The following is a 25,525-nucleotide window of genomic DNA, read 5'->3' as shown; positions in this document are numbered from 1 at the left end:
ACCAAGAATATAAGGCGCTCAAGCGGGGCAGAAACATGTTAGACACAGCAGACATACACTTCCATAGCCTTCTAGTTGTACTCCTTTTACTTCTCATCGTCCAATAAGAAATCTATGCGACCAACAGAATTGCGCCACAAACCCTAGGATCAGGGAGATGGGGCCAGCATGGCAGAGAATTATGGTTTCATCGATGCGTGCTTTAAAGTGTACAGGACGAAGAGGGAAATGCTCGCCCCCCCCCCCCCCCCCATATGTGGGAAAAGAATGACTGCAGGATTTAGGGAGTCGACCAATTATGAGGTCATCGGCTTGAACATGTTTTAGGTTGAGATGGATAAGGTCAAGTCGAGGCAGACAACTATCAATTGGTAGTTCCATGACAATGTGACTAGGTTTCCCGCTAAAGGGTCAATCTTCCAGCTCGTTATCAAGACATAAGCTTCTTGCTTCTGTGAACAATATTAAAAATTGCTGGTAAATTTTGTTAAAAGAAGCCGGAGGGGCCAGGTTGGTATCAAGTCCACGATTGTAATTGTGTGGCTACAAGAAGCTAGATAAAAAAACAACACACCAGCGCATCATGAAAACAGATAGTATATGCCAGAAGGAAAAGGATATCAAGTTCAAATTCAGAATATATCGACAAAGGAAACACAAGGAAATAAGTCAGAAAAAAAGAGAGGAACAACAAGGAGAGTAAAGACCGGCATGTTGATGATGGTCTGACGAGGATGAAAGAAAGCAAAAATATAGTAAAAAATATGGCAAGGGCTGCAAACATGGAATAATAGAAAATAAATCAAAAGAAAGGGAAAAAAGAACAAAAACTAATGCGGAGCAACATACAAAAGGAAAAAGGGACAACCAAAAAAAGAAAGAAAAAAAAACAAGGTCAAAATTGCACATGCATGTTTTTCACCCCACCAGCAAACCAAGATGTCGAGAGCTTCCGAGTCTTACCCTAACTCAGTCCACACTCGACTGTGTCTTAAGCAATAATCAGCCTACAGCTAATCCTCAAAAAAGTCATCATCTTCGTCGTCGAACCCGTTCATTTGCGCATCGGGGTCATAGTCATGGGCCTTCATCATGGGCGGGGTCCGCAGCTCACGCGGTGGCGTCGATGCTCCTGCAATTTCCGCTGTCTTCATCTCGGATGACAGCCCGCGTGTGCGGTTGACCGTAAGCTGCGAGTGCGTGCCCGACGTAAACCGGCGGCCAGTGACAGAAAAGGCGGTAGGCTGTTGCGGTTTGTCGTCTCCCGATGCGCCAATACGAGTGCCTGATAGTACACGTGAGCCAGTAGCAGGGGGTGTAAGGAGCCCGCTAAGCAGGCTACTCGAGGCAGCAGGAGTAAGACCAGGGGCAGATGCAAACTCAGGTGTCGTTACCGAAGTTGGAGTAGTGGCCGCCGAAGCGGCTGCACTCTTCTTTCCCATTGAAACAGTGTTAGAAGACACCGTCGTCACCGATGGCGTAGGTCTTATCCCTCCAAAGGCCGGCTGGCCTTTACGCCAGTTACCCCATGCAGCAGCCAGAGGGCCAACAGCCTGAGCCACTCGCGGGGTTGCCGCTTCAGTAAATGTACGTGCCAATCGCGGCAGTTTAATTGCCGATCCGCCGTTCATTGCCCGCTCACGTTCTTGTTCCTCCATCTGAAGATTGGCTTTGAGTCGGATAGCTGCGTCTTTGACACGCTCGCGGTCAAATGTGTCGGCTGACAGTGCTCCAATAACATCTTGCAGGTCAGCATGGCGCACGGCAAGTAACTCACGCAGCCACACAATCTCATCGTCGCGCTTGGTAATCTTAGCCTCCATGTCCGGATCAAGATTAGCAGTTGCTTCTTCAAGCTCTTCAATGCGGTGCTCGCGAGCCTGCAGCTGCTCCTGCAGAACCATAATGGACTCACGAAGAGCCTGTGGTGAAATCTTCTCAGGGAGCTCATTACCACGACGAGACGACGATGCAGTTGTTAGTCCTGTTGCGGCCGTTACAGCGCCGCTGTTGCGTGTGGCCTGCTGAGCTGCCGCTGCTGCTGCCTGCTTCGCAATCTCCAGCTTGTCTTCTAGATGGATGATGCGATCCTGCAAATGCTCTGTCTTTGATGTCGAAAGGCTTAGTCGCTCGAGCAGAAGCTGCTCACGGGTCTGCGCCTCATCTGACACCAAGGATAGTTTATGCTGATACCTCGTGTGCAGGTCCTCAATTTCGTTGGAGTACTTTTCCGTCAGCTCCTTGATAGCACGATCCTTAGTCTCGTTGGCATCCTCTACCATCATTTCGGTGCGTGCCTTGGATGAGTCAGCATCCAGCTTTACATTGTCAAGTTCACTTCGCAGAGCAGCAATGTTCTCCTCTAGCTCAACACGTGCCACATTGACCTGCATGTTGGCCTCATCCAGCTGGTTTTGCATTGAAATGCGTATACGCTGAACCTCGTTGGCTCCAGACTCACGGGCCTCTTCAAACTCCAGACGATGACGCATAACAGCCTGCTGCAGCTTATGGTTCTCAGTACGCATCTCTGCCAGCAGCTCTTCCAGCCGCTTATTATCGTTAATAGCACGCATTCCCTGGCGTTCAATACCCTCCAGTCGTTCAAGCTCCTTCTCTAACCGCTCGCGCGTGCAAGCCTCAGCTTGGAGCTTGGCATCTAGAACGTCTTGGCGTGCAAGCAAAGCGTGCTCATGTTTCGTGCGTCGTGCATTTTCCTCGGTAATCTGGTGTGAGGCACTGGTCATGTCCTGTTGCAACGAGATGAACTTATTCCGCCAATTCTCACGAATACGCTCGTTCTCCTCGAGTTGTGTGCCTAGAGTCGCCAGAACTTTATGGAGCTGTTTAACCTCAGCTTGTGCCTCGACAAGATGTTCCTCGTGTTTCTGAGCGAGACCCGTCTTACTTCCAGCCTCAGCACGCCACATTTGGACGTCTCTGCGTGCCGCTTCTAGCTCAGTCTCCAAGGTCGCGAGTCGTGCCGAATCAGCACCCTTGCTCTGTGAGGAGTTGTCCTGTGCAGCTTCCAGCAAGGTCATACGCATAGTGGCTTTGTTGAGGTCCTGTTCCAGAGACTTGATCTTATGGCTCTGCTCGTCGCTAAGTTGCAGCAGTCTAGTCTCTTCCTTGGTTGAGATACGCATCAAGCGCTGGGCCTCAGCTGCCTCATCCTGGGCCGCATGACACAGAGTAACTTGTTCAACTAGGCGGGCTTCTTCATGGTGCAGCTTAGTCTCCAAATCAGCACATCTGCTCTCGATATTGGCACGTTGCGCCAGCTCATTCGCTAGACGACTCTCAACCGAGAGCAGGTTGCGCTCGAAATCAGCAGCACGGTCCTCCGCAGCACGGCGATCGTTAATTTCCTTGTGCACACGTGACTCTTCCAAATGGAGACGCTGCTCAAGATCCAAGATCCGAGCCTGCATCTCATCGCTCTTAGATGGAGCCTCGGTACTCATACCCAAGAGGCTTGTCTGTTGCTGCTGTGCAAATGCCTCGCTGACAGCACTGCGGATTAGCTCCATACGCTTGTCCTTTCTAGGACTAACAGGGCAGACAGGCATTGGCTCGTCGTCCTCATCATCAGCATCGCTGGGTTGAATATCATCAGAGAGGCTGCGACTACGACGCTGCCCGTGACTAAAGAGAGAGTCCTGGATAGTATCCAGAGCCCGCTCAAGCGGTTGAAGACGCGCAGCCAGGACCTCATCGACAATTTGGTTGACCCGCCCATCGAAAAAGGCCGCACGTGGGGCAAGCTTTCTCTCGTCGTCTCCAGCAAACATACCATCCCAATCGCTTGGCACCTCGCTTTCGTGGCGGCGTCCATTAAGACGATGGATTGGGCCAGCAAATGAGGTTCCACTACGAGGAGGGTCAACAAACTCATCTTCCTCGAAGTTTTCGCCCGAAAGTTGGACGACTTGTTTGCTACGAGCAGGACTGAGACTGCCACTGCCATAGGGGCTTTCCTGTTCGAAGTCTTGGCCGTAAGGAGAAGGACCAGCAACAGCAGCAAGAGACATGTGACGATTAGGTTTGGACTGGTGCCAGCCTGATGTTGAGATTGTCTTGTGCACACCCTGTGTAGGGTCATTCTTCATCTGATTCATCATGATATCATCGATCTCCTCAAATGTCAACGTGTGTTCCTTGTCGCCATCATTAGGAGCAGCCTGAAGACCTGACTCCTGAGACTGTAGTTCATTAACCACTTCATCATCTTCTAGAATTTCGCCTTCTTCTATTTGGCCCTCAAGACTAGTCTCGGGGCCCAGCTCAGCTTCAGTGTCAACTCCAAGGTCGCTATCAACACCTTTGCGTGTTGGCGAAGGTGAAGCAAAGCGTGAAGCCTTGAGACCACGTGGAGGGGAGGCGAAGCGCGAATTCATTATGCCGCTAGGAGGAGGGAAGTGCGGGGTATCCAAGCGACGAGCGGTGGTGGATGCGGAAATAGACGCAGGTACAGGCATGGAAGCAGCAGCAACTTCGTCCAAAGTTTGCACAGGAAACATCTCTGGAGTAGGAGTAGCAGTAGCATCAACTTCATCAGCCTCAGAGACATACTTCTCAATTTCAGATATCGCCTCTTCTAGTTCAGGGTCAAGAGTTACGTCACATTCAACTTCGGACTCGGCTTCAGGCTCAGTATGGTAGGCAGTCGCGCCAGGAACAAAGACCTTTGCGGTAACCGAGAGCGACTTTTTATGGCCAGGCTTCTTTGTAGGTGTCGTAGACGTAGGCACAGGCGCAGGTGTCCAGTTGTCACCAAAGGGACGAGCTGCACTGAAGTTGACCATGTCCTGTTTAGACTCAAACTCAAACGGAGCCCAGTTGGCCGCACGTTGACCGATAGACTCGCCTGACGGGCTATTAGCACTACTGGGCTTAGTGTCAGTGGGTTCTGACTGCACACCAGAGCTTAGCGTCGAGGTATCCACAGCAGGTGTGAAGGCCTCGTCATCTTCATCAGCAGTCTTGTTGAATTCAATTTCACTCGGCGTTTCCTTAGGCTCAGCAAATAGAGGCTGTGAGTCCGCTTCATCACCGCTGCTCTGGCCAAATCCAAAAGCACGGGCTCGTTTAGCTCGGGCATGGTTTGTGGGGCGGCCCTCAGCATCTTCAGCATCAGACATCTCTTCTTGAGCCTTCTCATCGGATGGGACAACGATGGGGATGGCCTTGGACTTTCTTGAAGACTTAACAGTGTCAGCCAAGCTCACAGTGCCAAATATAGAGCCAGTGAATGTCTCGTTCTGGCCCTGCAGTTGGGACAAAGGAACAAAAGCCGGCGCATTAGGTCTGAAGCTAGGGAAGCTGAAGTCGCTCTGACCAGGCGAGAAGGTGGTCGCAGCAGCACTAATTTTGGTTGAAGGCGGGGTCATGTCGACGGCGGCAACAGAAGAGCCTTGGAAAGGCTCAAAGGTCGACGACGACGTACTAGCGCCAAAGTTGAAACTTCCAGGCGTAAAGCTGCTCGTTGGGTTGAATTTGAACTCGGGAGCCTCGACATTGAGTTTTGAAAACGACGCTTTGCTTCCATGACTTGATTGACGTGAGCTGCGATTAGCTGAGGCAACATCTTGCCATGGGTTACTCATGGTTGAGAAGGTGTGCTGGTGAGCTGATACGTTCTTAGTAAAGTCGAAGTCCGAGGCAGGGACGTTGGCTGCGACCTGGTCGGTTGGGCTTTCCTCAAATTCTGTAGAGATTGGCTGAGGCTCGGCCTGAGTCATAGACCGCAGTTGATTAGCCAGACTGCTGCTATCATCAGAGCCATCAGGCGCCTTGTCACCCATATAAAAGTTATTGGCAAGCGAGTGGCCACGACTGTGAGGGCGTGGGTGGTGCAACACGGTGTTATTGCTGGCAAACTGGGTAGTAGGCAATGCTGCAAACTGCACGGATGATTGCTGACGAGTGTGGGCAGACTCGGGGGCGTAGTTGGTTATTGGCTCCTGTTGCATGCCACCCACGTCATCATTGTTGGGGTTGTAGTCGGAATGCTCGAAATCTTTCATGAGTTGTTTCTCAAGATGATACTCCGCATCCTCAGTCTCGCCAGTTTGCCCGGGTGGATGTTGAGGTTGCTGAAGGTCTTCTTGCTCGACAGGCTCCACAATGTCATCTTTCTGAGGTTCTATAACTTCCTCTTCTTCTTCCTCTTCCTCTTCTTCTTGCACGACTTCCCGCATTATTGGTGTTCCACGAGAGGGCATTGGCTGGTAGGGCTGCGACATCATCGGATACTGCATAGACTGGTGGCGCTGGTGCATGTTCATAGCAGGACTACCAGTAGGCTGGAAGGGCGATGTTGGTGACATGACATTGGAATATCCCAAGGGAGACTCGGCGCGATGGAGTCCTCTCTGCATCATCATGCTCTGTTGCGCCCAATTTGGCGAAGGCTGGTTCATCTGGAAGGGGGAATGTGAAGAAGGGATGGAAATGGATTGTCGAGCATTGTATCTAGCAGGGTGGCCGTTGATTGAGACAGGTGTTGGGGCCGAATTCAATCCAGGGCTTTGTGACATTCCCGCACGGTTGAAGGGATGAGGGAAGGTGAAACTTCCAGCCGAGGATGTTGGGATAGGCGGAGAGTATACCTGGCCAGGATGCTGCATGGTGGAAATACGACGATGGGTCATGAGCGAGGGAGCAGGCGAGGGCGTAGCAGGTATGGGGACCTCAGCAGCCGTGAGAACTCCAAGGGCACGAAGCTTTGCTTCTTGAAGATCGGCGGTATACTTGGCCCAGGCTGTGTATATACAATGTTAGCAAGATAGTTATCGTAGCCTTGGAAAAGGCACAACATAGACAGGGACGGTTAGATATGAGCGCAACTCATGGTTTGAAGGCCAGGAGCACTCCACAGGGCGACTTACCATCAAGATCAGGCAGTGTAACTTTGTAGGTATTTTTACGTTCACGCGCAACATCCTCGGGGCTAGGCCAGTCTGTTCGACTCTGAGAGGCATCTTCAATAGGATGGCCAATGATTGGAGTTTCAAGGTCCCAGCCGCTAGCGGGGTAGCCCAAGTTTTCCCATTCTCTATACACTTGTTTTATTTGCTCGGAAGAAAGAGGCATATTTCCTGGCAAGCCTCTTTTGTCATCGCGGGGCAGACAAAACAAAATGTTTTTCCCCTTCCATGGGATCTTCTTGCGAACCCTTGATGCAGGCGCATCTCTGGTCGATGCACTGCGAGCGGCAATGGAGGCTGGACGAACTTCATTTGGTACTGAATCTGAAGCCTGGACTGAGGCAGCAACTTCTGTTAGCTGAGACCCGGCATTTGTAGAAGACCCGGGAGGTGGAGGAAGCGGCTTTTCCGTGCTACCAAAGACGCCGTGAGCGGCATCAGCGTCGGCAGTCATAGTGCGATTTTGATGGGTCGGCGGTATTTGCTTGAAAGAGTGGGAAGGAGGACGCAAGGTCTCCAGGCTGGACCGCTTGGATTGGTTGGCTAGAAAGCGAGAAGATATGGATCTTTTAGCGACCTTGGAGGTATCAGGGGTAGAGCCAAAAGTTTCCCCTGTTTCTCTATTCTTGTTGATATTTAAGTTCCAGGGGGCGTTCCCACCGGAAAAGGAGCTCCTCAATGAAGAGTGCCCACTAATTGTCGCCGTGCCTGATTCGTTGCCGTCGTTGTCACTCAGCCACAAATAGTTCTCAGAAGATGGGTCAGCGGCAGTGTGTTGGCGAATCCAATCTTCAGTAAGGCCACGAGCGGGTCGGCGAGCTCTATTAGCCAGAACAGAAGCCGATGCTGAGGGCAAGTGGATTGAGGCGTCAACAAAAGCGCGCGGAAGCTCAGGCGGTGGACGCAGGAATGGGGTCTGGAGATCAAGTCTGTGAATAGGCTCGTCTTCAGATGACTCGGAAAGGTCGGAGTCGCTATCAGAAGTAACTTGAGGATGCAAGTGGTCACGGTCAGATTCTGGGTATGGCGATCCCCAGCTGGCAGTGACGAAGTTGCGTGGGCTCTGATCCAAGTTGTCAGACGCGTAGGCCGTGGCGCCGTTGTTAGTATTGGTGTAGTGATTTCCGCGATAAACACTACTAAGGTTTGGCCTCGGTGACGATGCGGATGGAGGTGTGCGCAGAATCTCCCGGACACGGTCAGAGAGCACAGGCGCAGGGAGAGAAGGCAATATAGGTGATGATGAATCGTCTTCTCCGTCTGCCGTCGACGTGGTTGAGAGGGCGGGCGATGGTGGGTCAAGATCAGTAGCAGCACCAGGAATAGCAGCAGTATATAACGAAGGACAAGGGCCGTCCTGTGCGAAGGCACTAGGAGGAAGCGGGGGAGCGGGTTGCTGGATAGAAGACACCGTCTTGAGGTCTAGAAAAGGAAGAGAGACGAGATAGGGTTAGCAGATGAAAAAAATGAGAGCAAGAGGCAGATGCCAACGCAAACACAAAACCAGAAGCCAAACGTAGTGGCGATAGTGTCGTATCGTATCGTGCTGCATTCAATCGTTATATGGGCAATAGAGACAGCAAGAACAAGAGGGCAACTTCTTAGCAGCACAATGCGACGTGACTGAACCATTGATCGGCCAAGAAGATGATGCCAGATTCCAATGATGTTCCTGGGCCACAGGGCCTCCCAGACTTGAGAACCGAGTGCAGCAGGCTGAGGCAGTGTATCTCCGATCGTTTGCGGGGGAAATGATTCACGGCGGCAATCAAGGTGGTCTTGACTTACTTACTCGAGATCAGCGCAGACGAAATCCAAGTCGCCTACAGCTGAGTCTCTAGATCTTCTTGGTGAAGATGATATGTGTTGTGTCTTTTTATTCGCCAAGGGCTGGGCCAAGAATGGTATCGGTTGGTTTCGTGAGATTGGGTGCGAATGAAAACAAGAAAAAAAAAAGGCACAATATGAAACAAAACAAATGGAATAATATATCGTTTGGCGGGATATGAATGTACTGAGAATCAAAGCGAAATGAGAGGACGAGAAACTGAGTAGTAGAGATGAAGAGAAAAAACTACAGAATCACAAAAAAAATTACATACATATGGTGAGCAGATAAGGTACACGCAAACCACGCAAGGCAAGGTGGGTTGGGATGAAATAAAAGGCACAACAAGAGAAGAAGAAAAGAGAGAATATTAAAGCAAAGGAAGGATAAAAGAGAAGAATAAGAAGGGAATAAGGAAGGAAAAAGGAAGAAAAAGGGGGAGAGCAGGGGAATGAGGACTTCGGCTCTATAATGTTAAAGCTTCCCCACAGGACAGGTCAAAGCCAGCACAGCAAAGAACGGGGGGGGGGGGGGAAGACAGCATGAGCTAGACCTGTCCGTTGCGGTAAAGGGCCTAGCACTTCTGGGTTGTCTTGTGCGCGACGCGTTGGTGTACGCATACATGTGTGTGTGTGTGTGTGTGTGTGTGTGTGTGTATGTGTGCGTGTGTGTGTGCATGTGCGTGTGAGTGTGGATGTATCTTTATACACACATATGCGCTCGTGTGGATAGTGCACAAATGGCGTATTCAATACTGACTGAGGCTGAGGGGAAAGCGCAGGGCGACAGTTGACGGCAACATCCCAGTGTTGGTATTATACAGATGGACAGATGGTGGAAACGCAGGTCCAATTTTAGACAGCTCCCATAAAGATGCAGACAGACAGCTTGGGACAAGGGACTGAGAAAAGAGGGAAAAAGCAGAGAGAGGAGGTGCAGCCCTGAAGCAGAGGCCACAGCCAAATCCAAGCTTGGGTTTCCTCATAGTTGGCATTTTGGAAAATGCAGCAGGGTTCATGATTAGGGTTAAAGACAAGAGAGGTGCGGGTCATAAGGCTTAGAAGTGGCATGTGATAGGATAAATAAGAGGCGATAAAAACACCAATAAAAATAAGATTAGCAATGGACTATCTACGGGGAGATGGAAAGCATTCATAGGCAGTAGCGGCGATGTAAGATTTACAATACAAGGCGCTAACTAGTAGGGCCCCAAAGACATGTCGAGTAAAACGGCAGTAATCAAGGAACAAATCTTAGCAAGAGGGGCAAATTACAGGTGGAAAGCGACTATATGGCAGACAATGGCAATGTCGATTTCTTCAGCCTAACCAAAGTTAACTGGGGCAATAGCATCGTTGGTAATAGTCACGTGATGGCAGAACACGCGTTATGCGTATTGCTGTAGTTGTCACCGCTTCCATAATTTATGGTCTCGATTTTCATCGCCATGCTTGATGCCATTAACTTGCAAACCACATTCTATGTCTTCGGAATCGGCCTACATAGGAGTCGCTTTTAATAGACATACTATAGCCACCATCGCCAACCTTCATTCATGCCAGCTCTGCGGGATATTCTTAGTCCGTCCCCCTTCTCTTGCAACCGTTCCTCTGCACATTATTAGCCCGAAAAGAACCCCAGAGTGATATTATGTCTCTACCTACATGCATAACACACACATAATATGCAAGACTAACCCCGCATTGCTTGTCTTGGTCGCTAACTTTGAGCAAGGCTCCAGAAATGCATGAAAAGCCCAAGCATAGTAGATGCAGTTTTGGCCACAGTGACGAGAGCAAGTATCTACAGACATCTCATGAAGTATTGTACCTGAGGAGACATCGACCATGGCCAAGGCCAAACAGCCGATTATCCCTGTCACAAAGAGTGCCGTCTTTCTCGCCTCAAGCACTCAAGTTCTGAGGAAACAAGGAGTTAAATATGCCACTTCTCTTCTGCATTTTACGGGAAATGTGGCGAGTGTTGTTTGATGCCCGTTTCTCTAAGTGCATAGATCTAGATGGATGGAAAGCCGCAGGATGGGGAGAGCAAGACAGTGATATTCGTCCTGCAACCATGATCAAATATGCGCCCATTTTTGTGGGGATCAGGGTCACGTCTCCCAATGACCGATCACAGCTCGCAAAAGATATCCAATTCAGGTGTTGACGTAACCAGCGCCAACTGACCGTTGCCGTCGGAAAAGGTTGTGACGGCTGCTGCACTGACGGTAGATTTGCATTCGTCTGGGAAGGAGAGAAGACAGAAGAGAAAGGAGGAAGTTAGCAGGCTTGTATAGAGAGAAACATGTCGATGCCAAGAAGGAAGATGCGGGCAACAAAAGGGGAAGGGGTCTCACTGTTCTGCGAATCACAGTCACCTACGGTAAATGACCCACCGCCGGAGTTGGCGATGTTAGCACATGCATTCTTCTGGTTATCGCATGAGCGGCCAGCAGCAGTGGCAAAGTCGGGCTAAGAGGGGAAGCAAAAGTTAGATACGATTGTTGGGCAGGTAGAGAAGATGCGAGTGAGAGCAAGTGAAAAGCGTGTGGTAGTAGTGAAGAGTGGAGACGAAGATCAGAGGACGGAGAGACATGTAGGACCCACAAATGTATCGCCGTTAACTTCGTACGGCCTTGATGAATCACTAGACTTGGTTATCTGTTTTTTAAAATATCTAATGGTTAGTAAGACGGAGATAGAGTAGCTGGAAGGAGAATAATAAGGCAGGGGAAAGGAGAGGGAAAGGAGACAGAAAGAAGCATACCGGATCTGCTTCCGCTCCGCCCAGCGCGCCTGTGAATATCTGCAGATTTTCACTGCTAGTATCACGTGGCATTAGGCCGAATGTCCAGCCGGCATTAAGCTCATCCTTGAGCTGGATGGCGGTGGCGGTAGAGGAGAGACTAAGAAGGGAAGCAGCGAGTAGGAGAGGGGCGAGGGGGACGGTGGTTGGACAGCGCATGGTAGTGGCAAGAGAGTGGAGATGCGATATACCAGGGAGAAAGACTGGAAGACAAAGGGTTTGGGAGCGAAAGTAGTAGAGCACAAAGCCCTAACGACACGACCAGCGATGTAGACAATATAGGGAAGCAAGAAATATAGGTATAGACAAATGAGATAAGTATATTCCTGAGCAACCAACCAGCCACAACTGATCATGCAGCATTAAATAAATGAATTAAAAGGTGAGATACAAGGATAAAGTTAAAGACAGACAACCTCGAACCGACTCATTCATTGTCTAGACGCCCCTTAAAGATGGGCACGTAGCAACCCTAGTGTCAGTAACCCTCGTTCTGAAACAATAGCAAAGAGCCGCATTAGGAGACCATTTTTAGACGCTTTTATAGGCCGCCATTCACTGAGATTTTAGTACGGAAGGGGGTTGGTTTTGAGGCAAGACGGGATCGATGAACGCCAATGAGCGAAATTGAAACAATACTATGCGGATAGGAAGGAAAAGCATACGCACAGCTCGTACGACTACCGTTGCAGGAACAGAGATATATGATTGCAACGGAGACACCGCCATATGAACACATAGGAACAGAGAAATACAGAGTCAGGATCGAAAGTAAGTAATCGTGTCTGTGTTTGTGTGCAACAGTGTATTAGTGTGTAGATATGACAATACATAGGAAATGACAATTCAAAGCCGGCCAAGTAGCCGAATAAAATGTACGCCCACAAGAGCCACTCCCGGAAAAAAAGAGCCAAAAGTAAAAAAACGGAAAAAAACACATCAACTAGAGCCGCGTGTGACTGCATCGGCTGCGACGACACTGTAGAGCAAACCAAGACAGATATATAATGGAGTGGTGTAAATCGGGAAAAATGAGGAACAATACGGGCATTTTTTCATCGTTCGGTCCCAGAGCGAAAACTTTCTAGGTTGGACATCATAACAATGGCATTGGGATATTAAATTGTATGTATTTGAGAGAATAGATAGACTGAGTTAAAGGAGGGGGAGGGGGTATCAAGGGCTGAGAGAAAGAAGAAATAATGGGCAATAGATAGAGCGAGGGGAGAGAAAAAGATCAAGCGTTTGAGTACCCAACTTGGCTTTCTCGCCTGGAGTAACGCTACGCGCGCGTCAGGGCAGCAGCGGAGGCGGAGACAACAGTATAGCACAGTACAGTAATTGGTACGAGGTACTAAGGATTCCAAAGAACAGCTTACTGAATCCATCAACAGCCAAGCCCCCTCTATAAACTCATACAGCCAAAATGCAGAACAACCGGGTCCCGCGGCAATCTAGCTGCAGCTCACCCAGTCATAAGACAAAGATGAGGAAAGAAAAAAAAAGAAGTAACAGAATGAGTGACGAAAAAAGAAATAACAGCGGCTTTTAATAAAGGAACTCATGCCTTAGAAGTTAGACGAAGCGTTGACTTGCGTTGGAGCATGGTACGTCTCAAGCGTCGACTGGAACGGGTTTCGTGCAGGAGCACCAGCTACCGGCGACGAAGTCGTTCGTGGTGCAGCACTAGTCTCCATAACTTGATACCCAGTGTTGTTGTTACTCATAAGCCCGTCGGCCTCATCCGAGTTGTTGCGGTTACCCCAAATTCTCCAGGCCACGAAGCCGACAGCACCGAGAATGACAGCACCACCAATACCCACGGCCAGACCAATAACGGTGTTGCGGGTTTTGGTCGACATGCCAGACGAGCCATTATTGCCGTCGTCAGCAGGCGATGCTGTCTCTGTAGTGGTAGAGATAGACGTAGACGTAACCAGGGCACCCGAGTCGTCGGTGGTGGTAATAACTACAACGGTGGTGGACACACGGGCTGTTGATGTGTTATCACTGCTAGAGTTGTTATCAGATGAAGCAGGCGTAGTGGTAGCAGCATCATTAGAGGATGTGGTGGTCGGGGAATCAGCAGCAGATGACGACTCAGCAGAGTCATTCGTTGATGTAGACTGCGGCGAGTCCGAAGCAGTATTTTGCGGAGTAGATGTGGCGACAGCACGCGAGGTAGACGAGGGGGATGCGGTAGACGTAGACGGGGTTACAACGACAGAGGTTGTACTTGCCGATGTTGGCGACGAAGTTGGGGCAACAGACTCTGACTGCGAGGAGCTGGTGGCGGCTTCGGGGGTGGTAGTCTCGGCAGCTGTGGTAGGCTCGGCAGCCGTCTGCGAGGCGGAAGAGTCGTCCTGTCTTCTCAAAAGATTGCCATACCGACCAGGAGCATGAAGGTTGAAGATGGAGGCGTGGACGACAAAGATAAACCCGAGCGACACCAGCAGTAGGTGGATGAGTCTAGGGGTGTACATGGCGGGCTGTGGGCTGTAAGCTGCCGGCTGTACTAAGAGCGTGTAATAGGTTTGGGGGCGAGAGAGAGAGTGCGTGTGAGCGGGCGAAAATGAGATGGATACGGAGGTGGGAGAGAAAGATGGGGAGGAAGTTCGTATGCAGGTGACCAAGAAATGGGGGCGTCTTCCTGTTCTGTGTGTATGGTTTAGTCCAAAGCAGGTAGGTGTATAGAGAGCGCGATGTTAGTCAAGATGATAAGCCCTAGAGAAACGAGCGAAGAGAAGATAAAAGGAAAAAAATAAATAAAGCGAGCGTCAAAGAAAACAATAAGGATAAGAGACAAAAGAAGAATGTGTAGAAGAACAGAGAAAAGGGGAGAAGCGAAGATGATTGCTTTGTTTTCGTGAGGATGAAGGTTTATAAGGAGAGGAGAGCATAGAGAGAGGGAATAAAGGGAATTAAAACAATTAAAAAGAGAATTTAATAATAAAAAAAAAAAAAAAAAAAAAAAGAGAATTTGAGACGTCCTTTTTCGTGTAATTTTTGTCCTATTTTTCTTTGTATTTTCCATCGCTTTTTTCCTATCTTTTTTCTTATCTTTTTTCCGTCCCCCCATTGGCCCACTCACTTTTTTTTTTACCAGGAAAAAAGGCGGGTCCGGGCTCCCATTAGGCAAATCAATCAACCACCAGTAGCCTCGTCCAGCTCAGAGGAGGGTCCAAGTCCAGGCCCAGGTAATCAGGGATCGAGGCTGCTTTGTCCCTGCTTTTTTACTACGGACATACCATCCTCAGAAGGCCAGAAGTACGAGTACAGGAACAGACGGACAGGAGCGGATGTCGCATTGCTGGTACAATAGCAACAGCCCCTCTTCCGCTCTGGAAGTACAGCTACTTGCACTCATGGAAATAGCCCTGCAACACATTCAAAAAGGCAGCATACTAAAATACCCCTCTCTCGAACTTCTGTGCCTCATTCCCATTCCCATCCCACGATGGGGGACCCAAGTATAAGGGACCCATAGGAGGATCGCTGGATGATTTTCTGTGCCTGTTGACCCCAGGCCACATTCATCTATCCACCTGTAAGCACCTGTACCTGTACTTTGCCTATACGCATGCACGCACGCACACACGCACGCACGCACACACACACACACACACACACACACACACACACACACACGACACGCAGCCTTCGTTCCCTCTTCCTTTCTTCTGGCCAAACCCTTCTTGTCTTGTCTTGTCTTGTCTCGTCTTATCTTGTCCCAAGAAGGCTAAATCTTGAAATGCATAGTGCATTATGCATGTGTACAACTATTACCACAAACCAACATACGAGTCCTCCCCTACCAACCTCGTGTATCCGGCACAACCCAACTCTCCATGTCTCCTTCGCTCCCCCCTCTCTATTCCCCACAATTTTACAAGTCATTGGACAATAGCATACGTATATCAGGTACATCATATATGTATCTTCCCACAACTAACACATACGGAGCGATAAACAAGACACGAGGCATAGTGCACGGGGCAGGAGACACAGAGTTCATGGAGGCCCCGTCACCTCTCTTTTTTCTCCTGTTGATTTTCTTTGCATCGATATCTCTCACAACAAGGCCTTGTTTGTTTATTTATCAAGCGAAGAAGAAAGAAAGAAAGGCGTATCTCTTCTCTTCCCCAGCCGCCGCCCCTACCCTCTCTCTCCTTCCCGTTCACACATTCCAACTAGCCAAAATATTCATCGCCCTTTGCCCCCCTCTCCCCCCCCTTCTTTGTACCCACCCCTTCTATCCCGTTCCATTCTCTTCTCCTTTCTCTCCCTCCCTGCCGGCCCTGCCCAGCCTTAACCTCCACCTTATAGCCTGTCATTTGTCAATTTTTCCTCAGCTAGTGCCTTGGCTTGGGTTCCGTTCTTCTGTCTCCGCTAGATGCCAGACAGACAGGCAAACAGACTGCGTGATTCATTGCTCTCCGTCCTTTCCTCTGCTCTTACACTCTCTTCTTATTCGATTATCTCTGATATTGAAGCAAGTGCACTTGATAGCTTTCGGGCCGCCTGGCCCTAAGTGTAAATATCCTCCCTAATTGGTCTAGTACCAAAACTAGAAGGGCCTATCACTAAAACCCCAGGCCCCCAGCCATCGGGAGCCGCTAGATGGCCAAGGATATTCCTAGACAGCGTTGCCTAGTTGTCATGGCAGGGCTTCGTGAGCAGTAAGGGTCTACTAGGGTCATTAGCATTACTCATATTTTGCTCTTCCCCTTTTCTTTCGTTTTTATTATCCTCCCAAAAGGTCACAGGAGCCCACTCAAAGCTAAAAGCTAGCTCCGGCCTACCCTTACTTGATCTGTTCTTGTGGCTGGTCAAATCGTTACTATAAATATGTCACTGCCTCACTCCTAGCTTCTTTCTACCTATCCCGCGTGATTCCAACTTGAAATGTTTCATTGACTTAGTCTCATCCAACCATCAATAATTTCGTCATTTCTTATCCGAGTTCCCCAGCAATTTGTTGCTGCTCGTGATGAGACCCGGCAAGCCACGAAAACACAACTTGAATTAGGCTTAGCCAAAAATGGAGGCACAGGAAAGAAATGCATAACATAGAGAAGATCCTGGCCAAACAAGGTTGCATGTACTGTTTGTCAAGTCTGCCTTGCCCTACAACTAAGACAAAGGAGGTCTCCTAAAAACACCTGGCCGGCATTCCTGCACTCATGTTGATTTCTAGAAAAAATCAAAAGGCCTGTCAAATTTCTGTCCTCTGAAACAATCCAGTGGCCAGCCTCCCTCCTGTCTATTTTGTCCGGCATTCTTTTCTTTGAAGGCAATCAATGACGTTATGCATAGTACAGCTTGGCTTGGGATAGAAACGATTGAAACACATGTAAAGTAAATACAATCCTTGTTATCGCTTCGCTTGTATATACTGCGGCATAGTGTGGCTTCCACATCGTGGCGCTTCACATAATGTCGACCCTTCCATAACCCTAATACCCAAAATAACCCTTGTCTTCCCCATTACGGATTCCTCGTTATCGTTATCATGCGTTGTCGCTCTTACCTTCAAGGCCAGCCCGAAAATCTGTAACCGCACTCTCAACGCAATAGTTCTTTGTCTAAGGCTCACCAAAAAAAAGCCTCAGCTTTGCTGTCCGATCAGCCTCAAAAATCGCAGCCCTGATATTGAAGATAGAAAAAGTGTGCAAACCTTTTGCCCGGATGGAATAGCCTATTGTCCTCTATAAAGTGGCCCCTCTACTTTTATTCTTTCCTTTCCTTGTTTTAACATCTGACTGTACTACTGTAATCCACTAAACACGCGACACAGCCTGCTCGAAACAGCCCAGTCTGCCCTCCTTTCGCCGTCATCTTAGCATAACAACTGAAGCCTCCCTAACTACCTTGTCTTGCTGCCTTCCTTGTCATCACTCCCTTAAACGGTTCCGTACGACGCACCGACCGCCTTTATGGATCCTCCCCGTCCCAGTCTCCGGCCTTTGCCGTTTCCTCGCGGCGGTGGCGCCAAGGGCGGTGGCAAAGCAAACTACAAGAGCTCGAGTACTCATAGTGTGTCGACCTATAGTATGCTCACATCTCGTCCGAAGCCTATCGATACTGCTATTGGCTCTGCTACATCTTCACAGTCATATAAACATGTGCCTGTGCCAATTGATCGGAAACCCCCCGCGCGCTATTGTCCTCCTGGTGTTGATTTTCCTCGAAGAGCAGGCTCCTCTTTTGGCCTTGCGCCTGGCCGCCCCGGAACCGTAGCTATTTCTGCATCTGCTCCTGTCTCCATCCCGACTCCCACCCTCTCCACTCTTTCTGCCACAGCTCGGGCGACAATCACAAAACCCACTGATGATAGCTATGTGCGTATGCAGAGGCACAAACATAAATCGCGCCAGGAACAACGGATTTTGACGATTCACACGTCTATGTTATTTGATCCACGCACGGAAGAAGTTGTGCCTGACGTCACTATTGAAGTAAACTGCGCTACAGGTAAGATTATGCGCATGATTCAGCACGATGCTGATACTGAGGTTGTGACCAAGACTGGTGATGTTGATCTACGTGGCAAGTTTGTCATGCCGGGACTGGTTGATTCAAATACGCATGTGTTCTTGCACTCATACAGGTGAGCTGGCCCTACATCTACTAGGCGACTAAATATAGTCTTGATGCTAATTCATTGCCCGTTTTTCTGCTCCTAGGGAACGCCCTCCTTCTGCCCAAATTTCTGCTGAAAGCGTTGTAGAACGGACTATTCGCGCCACCAATCATGTGCGCGCTGCTCTCCTTGCCGGCTATACAACTTTGCGTGATCTCGGCACCGAGGGCATGCAGTCATATGATACTGACCTTCGCAATAGCATAAACCGTGGCTTGGCTCCGGGACCCCGTCTCTTTGTTGCTACTCGGCCCTTGACATCGTTGACTTTGGACTCTTTGAACGACGACCTCGCCTCCTGTATGCTAGTAGATCCAAAAGACCGTATTGCCGCTGTTATCAATGCAGTGAGGACGCGCGCTGCTGCAGGTGCTGACGTCATTAAGGTCTACGTTGATTCACCGTCACACCCATTTAATGGAGCTGGATCCACATCTACATCCGAGGATGAGCCGAAAAACCCAAATTCCCCTGCTGCCTTTACCCCGACACCAGCCTTCACTTATGCCGAGCTTCGTGCTCTTGTTAACGAAGCTCGCATAAACAAGCTGCCTGTTGCTGCACATGCTACTAGCGCCGATGCCTCGTTAATGGCTGTTGAGGCCGGAGCTTCAACACTTGAACACGGCCCTATCAACGCCGACGACGAGCTGTTTCTCGCTATGCGTGAGCGTGGCTGCATATATGTACCTACTCTTGCCGCACTAGCAGTGCTTAACCCCGATGCTATGCAGGCTATGCAGCGCAGCGTACGGCTAGCATATGATATTGGCGTTACTATTGCGGCTGGGGGGGACTCGGGTGTTTTTGCGCATGGACAGAACGCGCGTGAATTGGAGCTGTTGATTGATGCTGGCATGCCAGTTATGGCGGTCTTGTGTGCGGCCACTATAAATGGGTATAGGGCATGTGGCGGGGGCTGGATGCAGGGAGCTGAGGCTAGCGGAGCCGATAGTGGTGCTAAGGTGGGCAGAGGCAGAGGTAGAGGCAGCATAGGCGGCGTGGGCTCGGCGGGCGTGCAGTTTGGCTGGCTTGGCGAAGGCTGCGTGGCGGATATCGTTGCGTTGGACGCGGACCCACGTTCGGACTCGCGTGCGTTCCGGCATGTGGATTTTATTATGAAAGAGGGCCAGATTTGGAAGCTTGATGGTGTACGCACATCACTCATATTCGGACCAGCCATGGAGCTGGGATTCCCGGGGCAGGATGAAATGGAGATGGGATGGGAAGTGGTGGAGAGGCCATCGTGGCGGGATTAAGAGGAGGGAAGGGTGAGACCAAGTGGTAAATAGGTGGGTGGGGGTGGGAGCACATATACAGACAGACACAGGTATGGACACACATTTGAACGACTTATGAAGCCTTGGTTCCACAGTTACGGGCATACTGAATTCTGATTCCTCTTTTACATTCCGATATTATTATTTAAAGCTGTGCTGTACTCCAAAACTATGAAACGCGGAATCTTTTTGTTGTGGTGCATCGCACATATCTACCCCTTTAAGCTCTTACTTCCTTGACATTTGTGGAAGGTTTCGCTGACTCATTGCCACTCACACCAAGCTCCAAAAGGTGAACACGTCTCGTTCCGCATCCAACAGCAAAAGGCGCCATCACAATAGAACATATCTGAGCTGCTGGCATAGTAGCCCGTCATTAGTATGACTTGGGAGCCACGGTATGAACAGCCGCCGCAGTATCGACCACGCGGTATTTTAACCGAAGGGTTGCATAGGCAGCCGCTGTAGTTAGGGCACGAGCTAGCGGCGAGCTCTTCTTCAGAGGGTTTGGGTGTGTCCCACCACCAGTGCTCGGCTCGGGCAGGAGAGACTGACATGGTTGTAGAAGGGGTGGGAGAGTACGTTGTGGCGGTGGCTAGAGGTAGTCTAGTACTTGAAGAACACTTGCGTGTAGATGTATATCTAGACAAAGCTCCATGGAAAGTGTTGTCCGCCGAGGGCCGCGAGATGATAGCAGTAGCATGGGCATCGCCCGAGATAAGCAGGAGAGGAGCAAGGATTTTGAAACAGTGCATTTTATGGAAGAGAGAATCAATTTAGGCTGAGAGGCGGTAGAACGTAATAACACTAACCATCATAGAAATGATAATATGGGAGATGGCATTGCAAAAGGGTCTGGCTGTCTCGCACAGAAAGCCAAGTGGTTATATAGCTGGTGACATGGGGAGTCCCGACATATACTCCGCCTCGTCGCCTGGTGAGTCCATACTCTCTTCATCTCTATCCCTGACTATTTATATGACTCAAGTCGTATGAAGCAACCATCTATTCACGTGCTAATACTTGGGTAGGCCTACATTAAAGGCAAACGCGGGGGGTTTTTTATTTTGATTTGATTTGAATATATTTAACGTCTACTGGAATCACTAAGATCAAACGACGCCGGATTGGTTACCGGACAGAATTGACCTTCTACGAGGCTGACTATAGATCTTGGGCGGGAGAAGCACGTATGCTCCTAAGCAAGCTTGTTACTCGCCCTCCTCCTGTAGTCGTCATATGCAAAAAAGAAAAAAAAGAAGAAAAAAGGAAGAACTAGAAAAGAAAAACAAAAACAACAAGAAAGAAGAAAGCAAAAGCTATGCACATAACCCCCACGTAAACATCAAACAAGTCTGAACGCCCCGCCTCCCTCCGTGCTAGCCCGTCACCTGTTATGTGTCTACCCGGCACGCCCTCCATTTAGGGTCTAGGTTTTCCACCAGGTACTTACAGGACCTATCCTCTCTGAGGAGTTTCTTTACGAACCTCCCCGCCAGTCTTGTAGCGTTGCCCATGCACTCCCATGAGTGGCTAAAGTCCTTCGGTTTGCCACAGTTCGGCACTTGGCACTTTGTCTCGGCGTCCTGATGGTTGAACTTGGTGTGGTACTTCTCAAAGTCGCCATGTTTGGAGCGCGCCGCCAGGATTCTCACGACGGTGCCTCGGTTCAGCCCTCTCATCCAGTCCAGCTTGTATGGTATGGCCTTGGGATTCCCAGCGCCCCTCCAAGGTGGTCGGTGTTTGGGCAGTTGTCTCTCATCCAGTTCTTAAAGTCAGCCCTGAATGCGTCGTTCTTCCAGCGTCTCGCCGCCGTCAGAGACATCGTCCTCTCGGGAACCAGTAGATCCGCGCTCTTGCATCCCGCTTTGGCCAGTACTCCTGTAGTCGTCATGCACTAAAAAATAAGCAAACGCGGGTTTGCAAGCCTCTTATAGATATGTTGTTGGTGTAGTGTTCGGCAATAAACGTCTATCCGATATGGTCTAGGGGCTAGGATATCTCGCTCTCACCGAGAAGGCCGGGGTTCGATTCCCCGTATCGGAGGTTATAAAATCTTGTTTCTGTTTCTTTTTTAAACTTCTTTTTTTTTTCTTTGGCCCCCCGCGAGGCATGGTCATCGTGAAAGTTGAGAAAGCAGCATATAGCACAACTGAAAAAAAAAAAAAAGAAATGATCAAACAAACAAAAAGCAATTCTAAGTATAACCAAGAACAAAGTACAAAACTCTAGAAAGCACAAGATAGAAAAGGCTAATACGCACAGATATATGGCTTCCGCTAGACTGATCGGTCCCAGTCGGCACTATCGGCGCCATTTCCAGTTTGTGTTTCGGCGTCCACCTTGGATACATCCCCATCTGCGTCTCCGCTGTCGCCATGGTTGAGTAGATGATTAAATTTGCCCGAAACCCAGTCAATGGCGTCGTCGATGTGCTCTACAATAGAGTTACTAGCCTTGTGATCGTCATCTTTGTGGTCATCATCACTGTCATCATGGTCAGCCTTCTCGTCATTGCCTTCTCCATCATCACCACCGTCTTTATTCCCGCCTGTGAGATTGTTGACTTTATCAGTGATCCAATTCCAAAACGATGAAATACTGTCGGTGGCGCCTTTCTGTGGTGATTGCGTCTGCGAGGGCGGGGTTTCGGAGGGTGTTGATTCGGCGAGGGTTGAATCTACTGAAGAGGCGGCTGGGATTGTGGAGGTGGGAACAGCGTCAAGGATAATAGATGTAGTAGGGGCTGATTCAGTGGAGGCGGGCTCGTCGGGAACAGGGATAGGCTCAGTAGATACTGGAGTAGTTGGTGTGGATATGGAAGGGGATTCAGCCTTAGAGAAAGTAGTAGCTTCTGAAGAAGCTGCTGGGGCAATAGGAGTAGAAGTCTGAAGAGAATCCTCTGGGTCCTCATCAAGATCCGCAAAGTTTCCTTTCGCATGCGAGCCTAGCACTTGAAGTGGGAATTGCAGCGTCGCATTATTCGGCATCGGCGTTAGTCCCACACTGCGGCACACCAAGTTATATACTTCAGTATTTTGGAACACAGCTACCTCACTATTGCCCGGATGCGGGAATGCGGGCCCACGAGCTACAAAGATGGCCCTCATGAGAGGATTCTCATTGTCATAACCATGTAAGCCACGAGGCTCAAACTGTACGCCCTTTTCCACCGCTGCTGCTACATCAAACTCATCACGTGTGGCAATTGCCCATCCCGTGCGCGGCACCAGCCATAATGGAGCAATACGTGGATTACGCGTGAAGTGGTAGCGTTCAGGCATATCGCCGTCACGCAGGTACACATCAAAGGCAGGAGGGTCAGTTTCAATTGCGCGCGCGCGCAGTGCCTCGTACATAGACTGGAGATCAGCTGCTTCATCGTGTAGACGCAGACCAACCAGCGGCCAGCCGTCTTGGTGGGCGACTTTGGATAGATCAACAAGATCATCGAGCTGTAGCACACGCAGTGTGTCTGTGGTGGCCATGCCGTGATCAGAGACAACGATGATATTGACAATGTCGGTCAGATTACGTTGCTCAAGGCCATGGAAAAGTTTGTCTAGCATCATGTCAACGTCGGAAATAGTGCTGCGGATCTCAGTGCTGTTGGGCCCATATTTGTGGCCATCAGCATCGACGTTGGGCACGTAGAAGGCAATAAGCTGAGCGCGTGTCTCATTAAGCGGCACATCAGGCGCTTCAGCACCCGGCTTATCCAGGAACTCGAGTACACGAGCAACTTTGTTATCAAGTGGCTCATCGCCGTTGAATTTATCAAGGAAGCTGGGCTCAATGCCACCGATGTGCGCTTCGCTGCCGGGCCACATATGCACGCCAGTACGGATGCCTGCCTTTTCAGCCGTCACCCAGAACGGCTCGCCATCCCACCACTTAGGATTGAGGCTGCGCTCTGGGTCGGTATAGTAAAACTCCTCTTTTAGTTCCGGATCCCAAAATGTATTGCCGACAATACCATGTGCCTCAGGATACAAGCCGGTAGCTAGAGTATAATGATTCGGGAATGTGACCGATGGGAATGATGGATTCATGTACTTGGGAGATACACCCTCTTTAATGAATTTCTTCAGCCGAGGAGTTAGGCCGCGCTGCAGGAAGTCTGCACGGAAGCCGTCTAGACTGACGATGATGGTTGTAGGGGCAAATAGCGCAGTGCCGTTGCTGACTAGCTTTTTGCTGTCAATCTTAAGGGTTGGGTGTAGAGAATTTGCGGAGGACTGGCTCCATATAAAAATTCCCACCGCTAGCACCGCCACTGCAACCACTGCTCCAATAGCCAAGCATCGACTTCGTTTATCGCTGGCTCGCAATGCCTTGCCGCGGGCCATCCGTCGTTGTAGAAGATCTTCCCTGTCATCATGGTCTGAGCTTGACGCTGTTGAACTGCCGTCCTTGAATCCGCCTTCTTCCATCTCATACATTAGCTCTCCATCCTCGCCGTGAACTGCGTTCTCGAGTAGGCGATTCTTCTTCCTTTGGCGGCGCGCCCTGCGCATGGTGCGCTTTTCGCTTGCCGGGTCAATAGCCGAGGCAGAAGATGAAGCCAAGCTCAACGATGACGATGAGCGAGCGTCTGTCGTATTGCGGAAGAGGCCAGCAAGTGGCTTCGTTAGTGGGGCCAGGGCCGATGGCCGACGATTCTGCTTGCGCCGTTGGTGTTGAACTAGCGTTTCTAGCTCTTCTTCCTCATGTAGCACTAACTGGTCATGTAGACGCAGCTCAGAGCTGTTGCGTGCGCGAATCTGCAGCTCATCGTCCGAGCTATCGCTGTCTTGATCGCTACGTGCACTACGACCGCTATGGGCGCTGTGGAGTGATGCGGCGTCGTCATCGTAGGCTATTGGAGAAAGAAGGCCATGGCTATCGTGGCTGTCGGGCCCAAGATCTGTACTGGCGTCGGAATTTCGGGGAGGTATAGGCATAGCGATTGAAAGGGGAAAGAAAGGCTGGACTTTTCGATCGTGTGGGCAGGGCGAGAGGGGATCAAGATCTATTGATGTACGATGTTTGTGGAAATTGAGACGGAAGACGAAGAAAAGACAAGAAATGTAAAGAAGAAAAAAGAATTTGCGGCCGGTTGACCTGATTGCGGACACTCGCAACCTGTCGTTGTCGTCGCCGTCATGTTACGAGGGAGGGTGAAGTTATGTCAGGGGCCAAAAAGACTACTTTCGGGTAAACGGCGGGTAAAAATATAAGCGCAAGGACCGAGCCTTGGCCCCCAAATTACGATACAACAACAAAAAGTGATGACGAAGTGTCCATAGGAAATGCGTAATCTGGGAATCGAACCCAGGGCTAATCGAAATCATTACCAGATGGCAACGATTAATGTTACCACTACACCAATTACGCTAACTCCGTGAAGTGCTGCAGCTAAGAGATACTAAGAAAACAGAACCCCTGTCACTCGGTGTGCTCACCGAGCCCCACTCACCGAGACCCCCGCTGCATTTGATTTGATTTGAATATATTTGACGTCTACTGGAATCACTAAGATCAAACGACGCACTATCGTGAGCCGGGGTTGGCCACCAATGCCCTACTAAGACCCCCCGCTGCATGGGCAACGCTACGAGACTGGCGGGGAGGTTCGTGAAGAAACTCCTCAGAGAGGATAGGTCCCGTAAGTACCTAGCGGAAAAACTAGACCCTAAATGGAGGGCGTGTCGGGTAGACACATAACAGGTGACGGGCTAGCACGGAGGGAGGCGGGGCGTTCAGATTTGTTTGATGTTTACGAGGGGGTTACGTGCACGGTTTTTGCTTTCTTCTTTCTTGTTGTGTTTTGTCTTCTTTTCTAGTTGTTTTTCCTTTTTTTTTTTTTGCACATGACGGCTACAGTAGGAGGGCGAGTAACATGCTTGCTTGGGAGCATACGAGCTTCTCCCGCCCGAGATCTGTGAGGGTCAATTCTGTCCGAGTGATTCCAGTAGACGTTAAATATATTCAAATCAAACCGAGCCCCCCTTTCTTTACAGGGTGTTCAGCACAGGAAGAAGGACTAACCCTAAAC

The 25,525-nt window shown here is 49.8% G+C and overlaps 5 protein-coding genes across 5 annotated transcripts; 1 reads left to right on the top strand and 4 right to left on the bottom strand.

Annotated features, from left to right (window-relative positions):
* Window positions 1-1,013: 1,013 nt before the first annotated feature.
* HOO65_090250 (ATPase involved in DNA repair) lies at window positions 1,014-8,561 on the bottom strand (the record flags this gene model as incomplete). The annotated part of the gene is made up of 3 exons (XM_071004408.1): window positions 1,014-6,763; window positions 6,891-8,351; window positions 8,429-8,561. The coding sequence occupies 3 exons, from the start codon at window positions 8,559-8,561 to the stop codon at window positions 1,014-1,016; spliced, it is 7,344 nt and encodes a 2,447-aa protein (XP_070856136.1).
* A 2,478-nt stretch (window positions 8,562-11,039) lies between these two features.
* HOO65_090249 (uncharacterized protein) lies at window positions 11,040-11,724 on the bottom strand (the record flags this gene model as incomplete). The annotated part of the gene is made up of 2 exons (XM_071004610.1): window positions 11,040-11,231; window positions 11,527-11,724. 2 exons carry the CDS (start codon window positions 11,722-11,724, stop codon window positions 11,040-11,042), a joined length of 390 nt encoding a protein of 129 aa, XP_070856135.1.
* Window positions 11,725-13,133: 1,409 nt separating this feature from the next.
* Window positions 13,134-14,048, bottom strand: HOO65_090248 (uncharacterized protein; the record flags this gene model as incomplete). The annotated part of the gene is made up of 1 exon (XM_071001665.1): window positions 13,134-14,048. The coding sequence occupies one exon, from the start codon at window positions 14,046-14,048 to the stop codon at window positions 13,134-13,136; it is 915 nt and encodes a 304-aa protein (XP_070856134.1).
* A 3,453-nt stretch (window positions 14,049-17,501) lies between these two features.
* Window positions 17,502-19,467, top strand: HOO65_090247 (amidohydrolase domain-containing protein; the record flags this gene model as incomplete). Its single annotated transcript, XM_071004484.1, has 3 exons — window positions 17,502-17,910; window positions 18,040-18,175; window positions 18,252-19,467. 3 exons carry the CDS (start codon window positions 17,502-17,504, stop codon window positions 19,465-19,467), a joined length of 1,761 nt encoding a protein of 586 aa, XP_070856133.1.
* Window positions 19,468-21,767: 2,300 nt separating this feature from the next.
* On the bottom strand, window positions 21,768-24,431 carry HOO65_090246 (putative pyrophosphatase/phosphodiesterase; the record flags this gene model as incomplete). The annotated part of the gene is made up of 1 exon (XM_071001664.1): window positions 21,768-24,431. The coding sequence occupies one exon, from the start codon at window positions 24,429-24,431 to the stop codon at window positions 21,768-21,770; it is 2,664 nt and encodes an 887-aa protein (XP_070856132.1).
* Between the last annotated feature and the right edge of the window lie 1,094 nt (window positions 24,432-25,525).

Source organism: Ceratocystis lukuohia (assembly GCF_044167205.1).
Source record: "Ceratocystis lukuohia strain C4212 chromosome Unknown Supercontig9_pilon, whole genome shotgun sequence".
NCBI lineage: Eukaryota > Fungi > Ascomycota > Sordariomycetes > Microascales > Ceratocystidaceae > Ceratocystis > Ceratocystis lukuohia.
The sequence above is the reverse complement of the archived record's forward strand: the minus strand, read 5'-3'. Positions and strand labels throughout refer to the sequence as shown.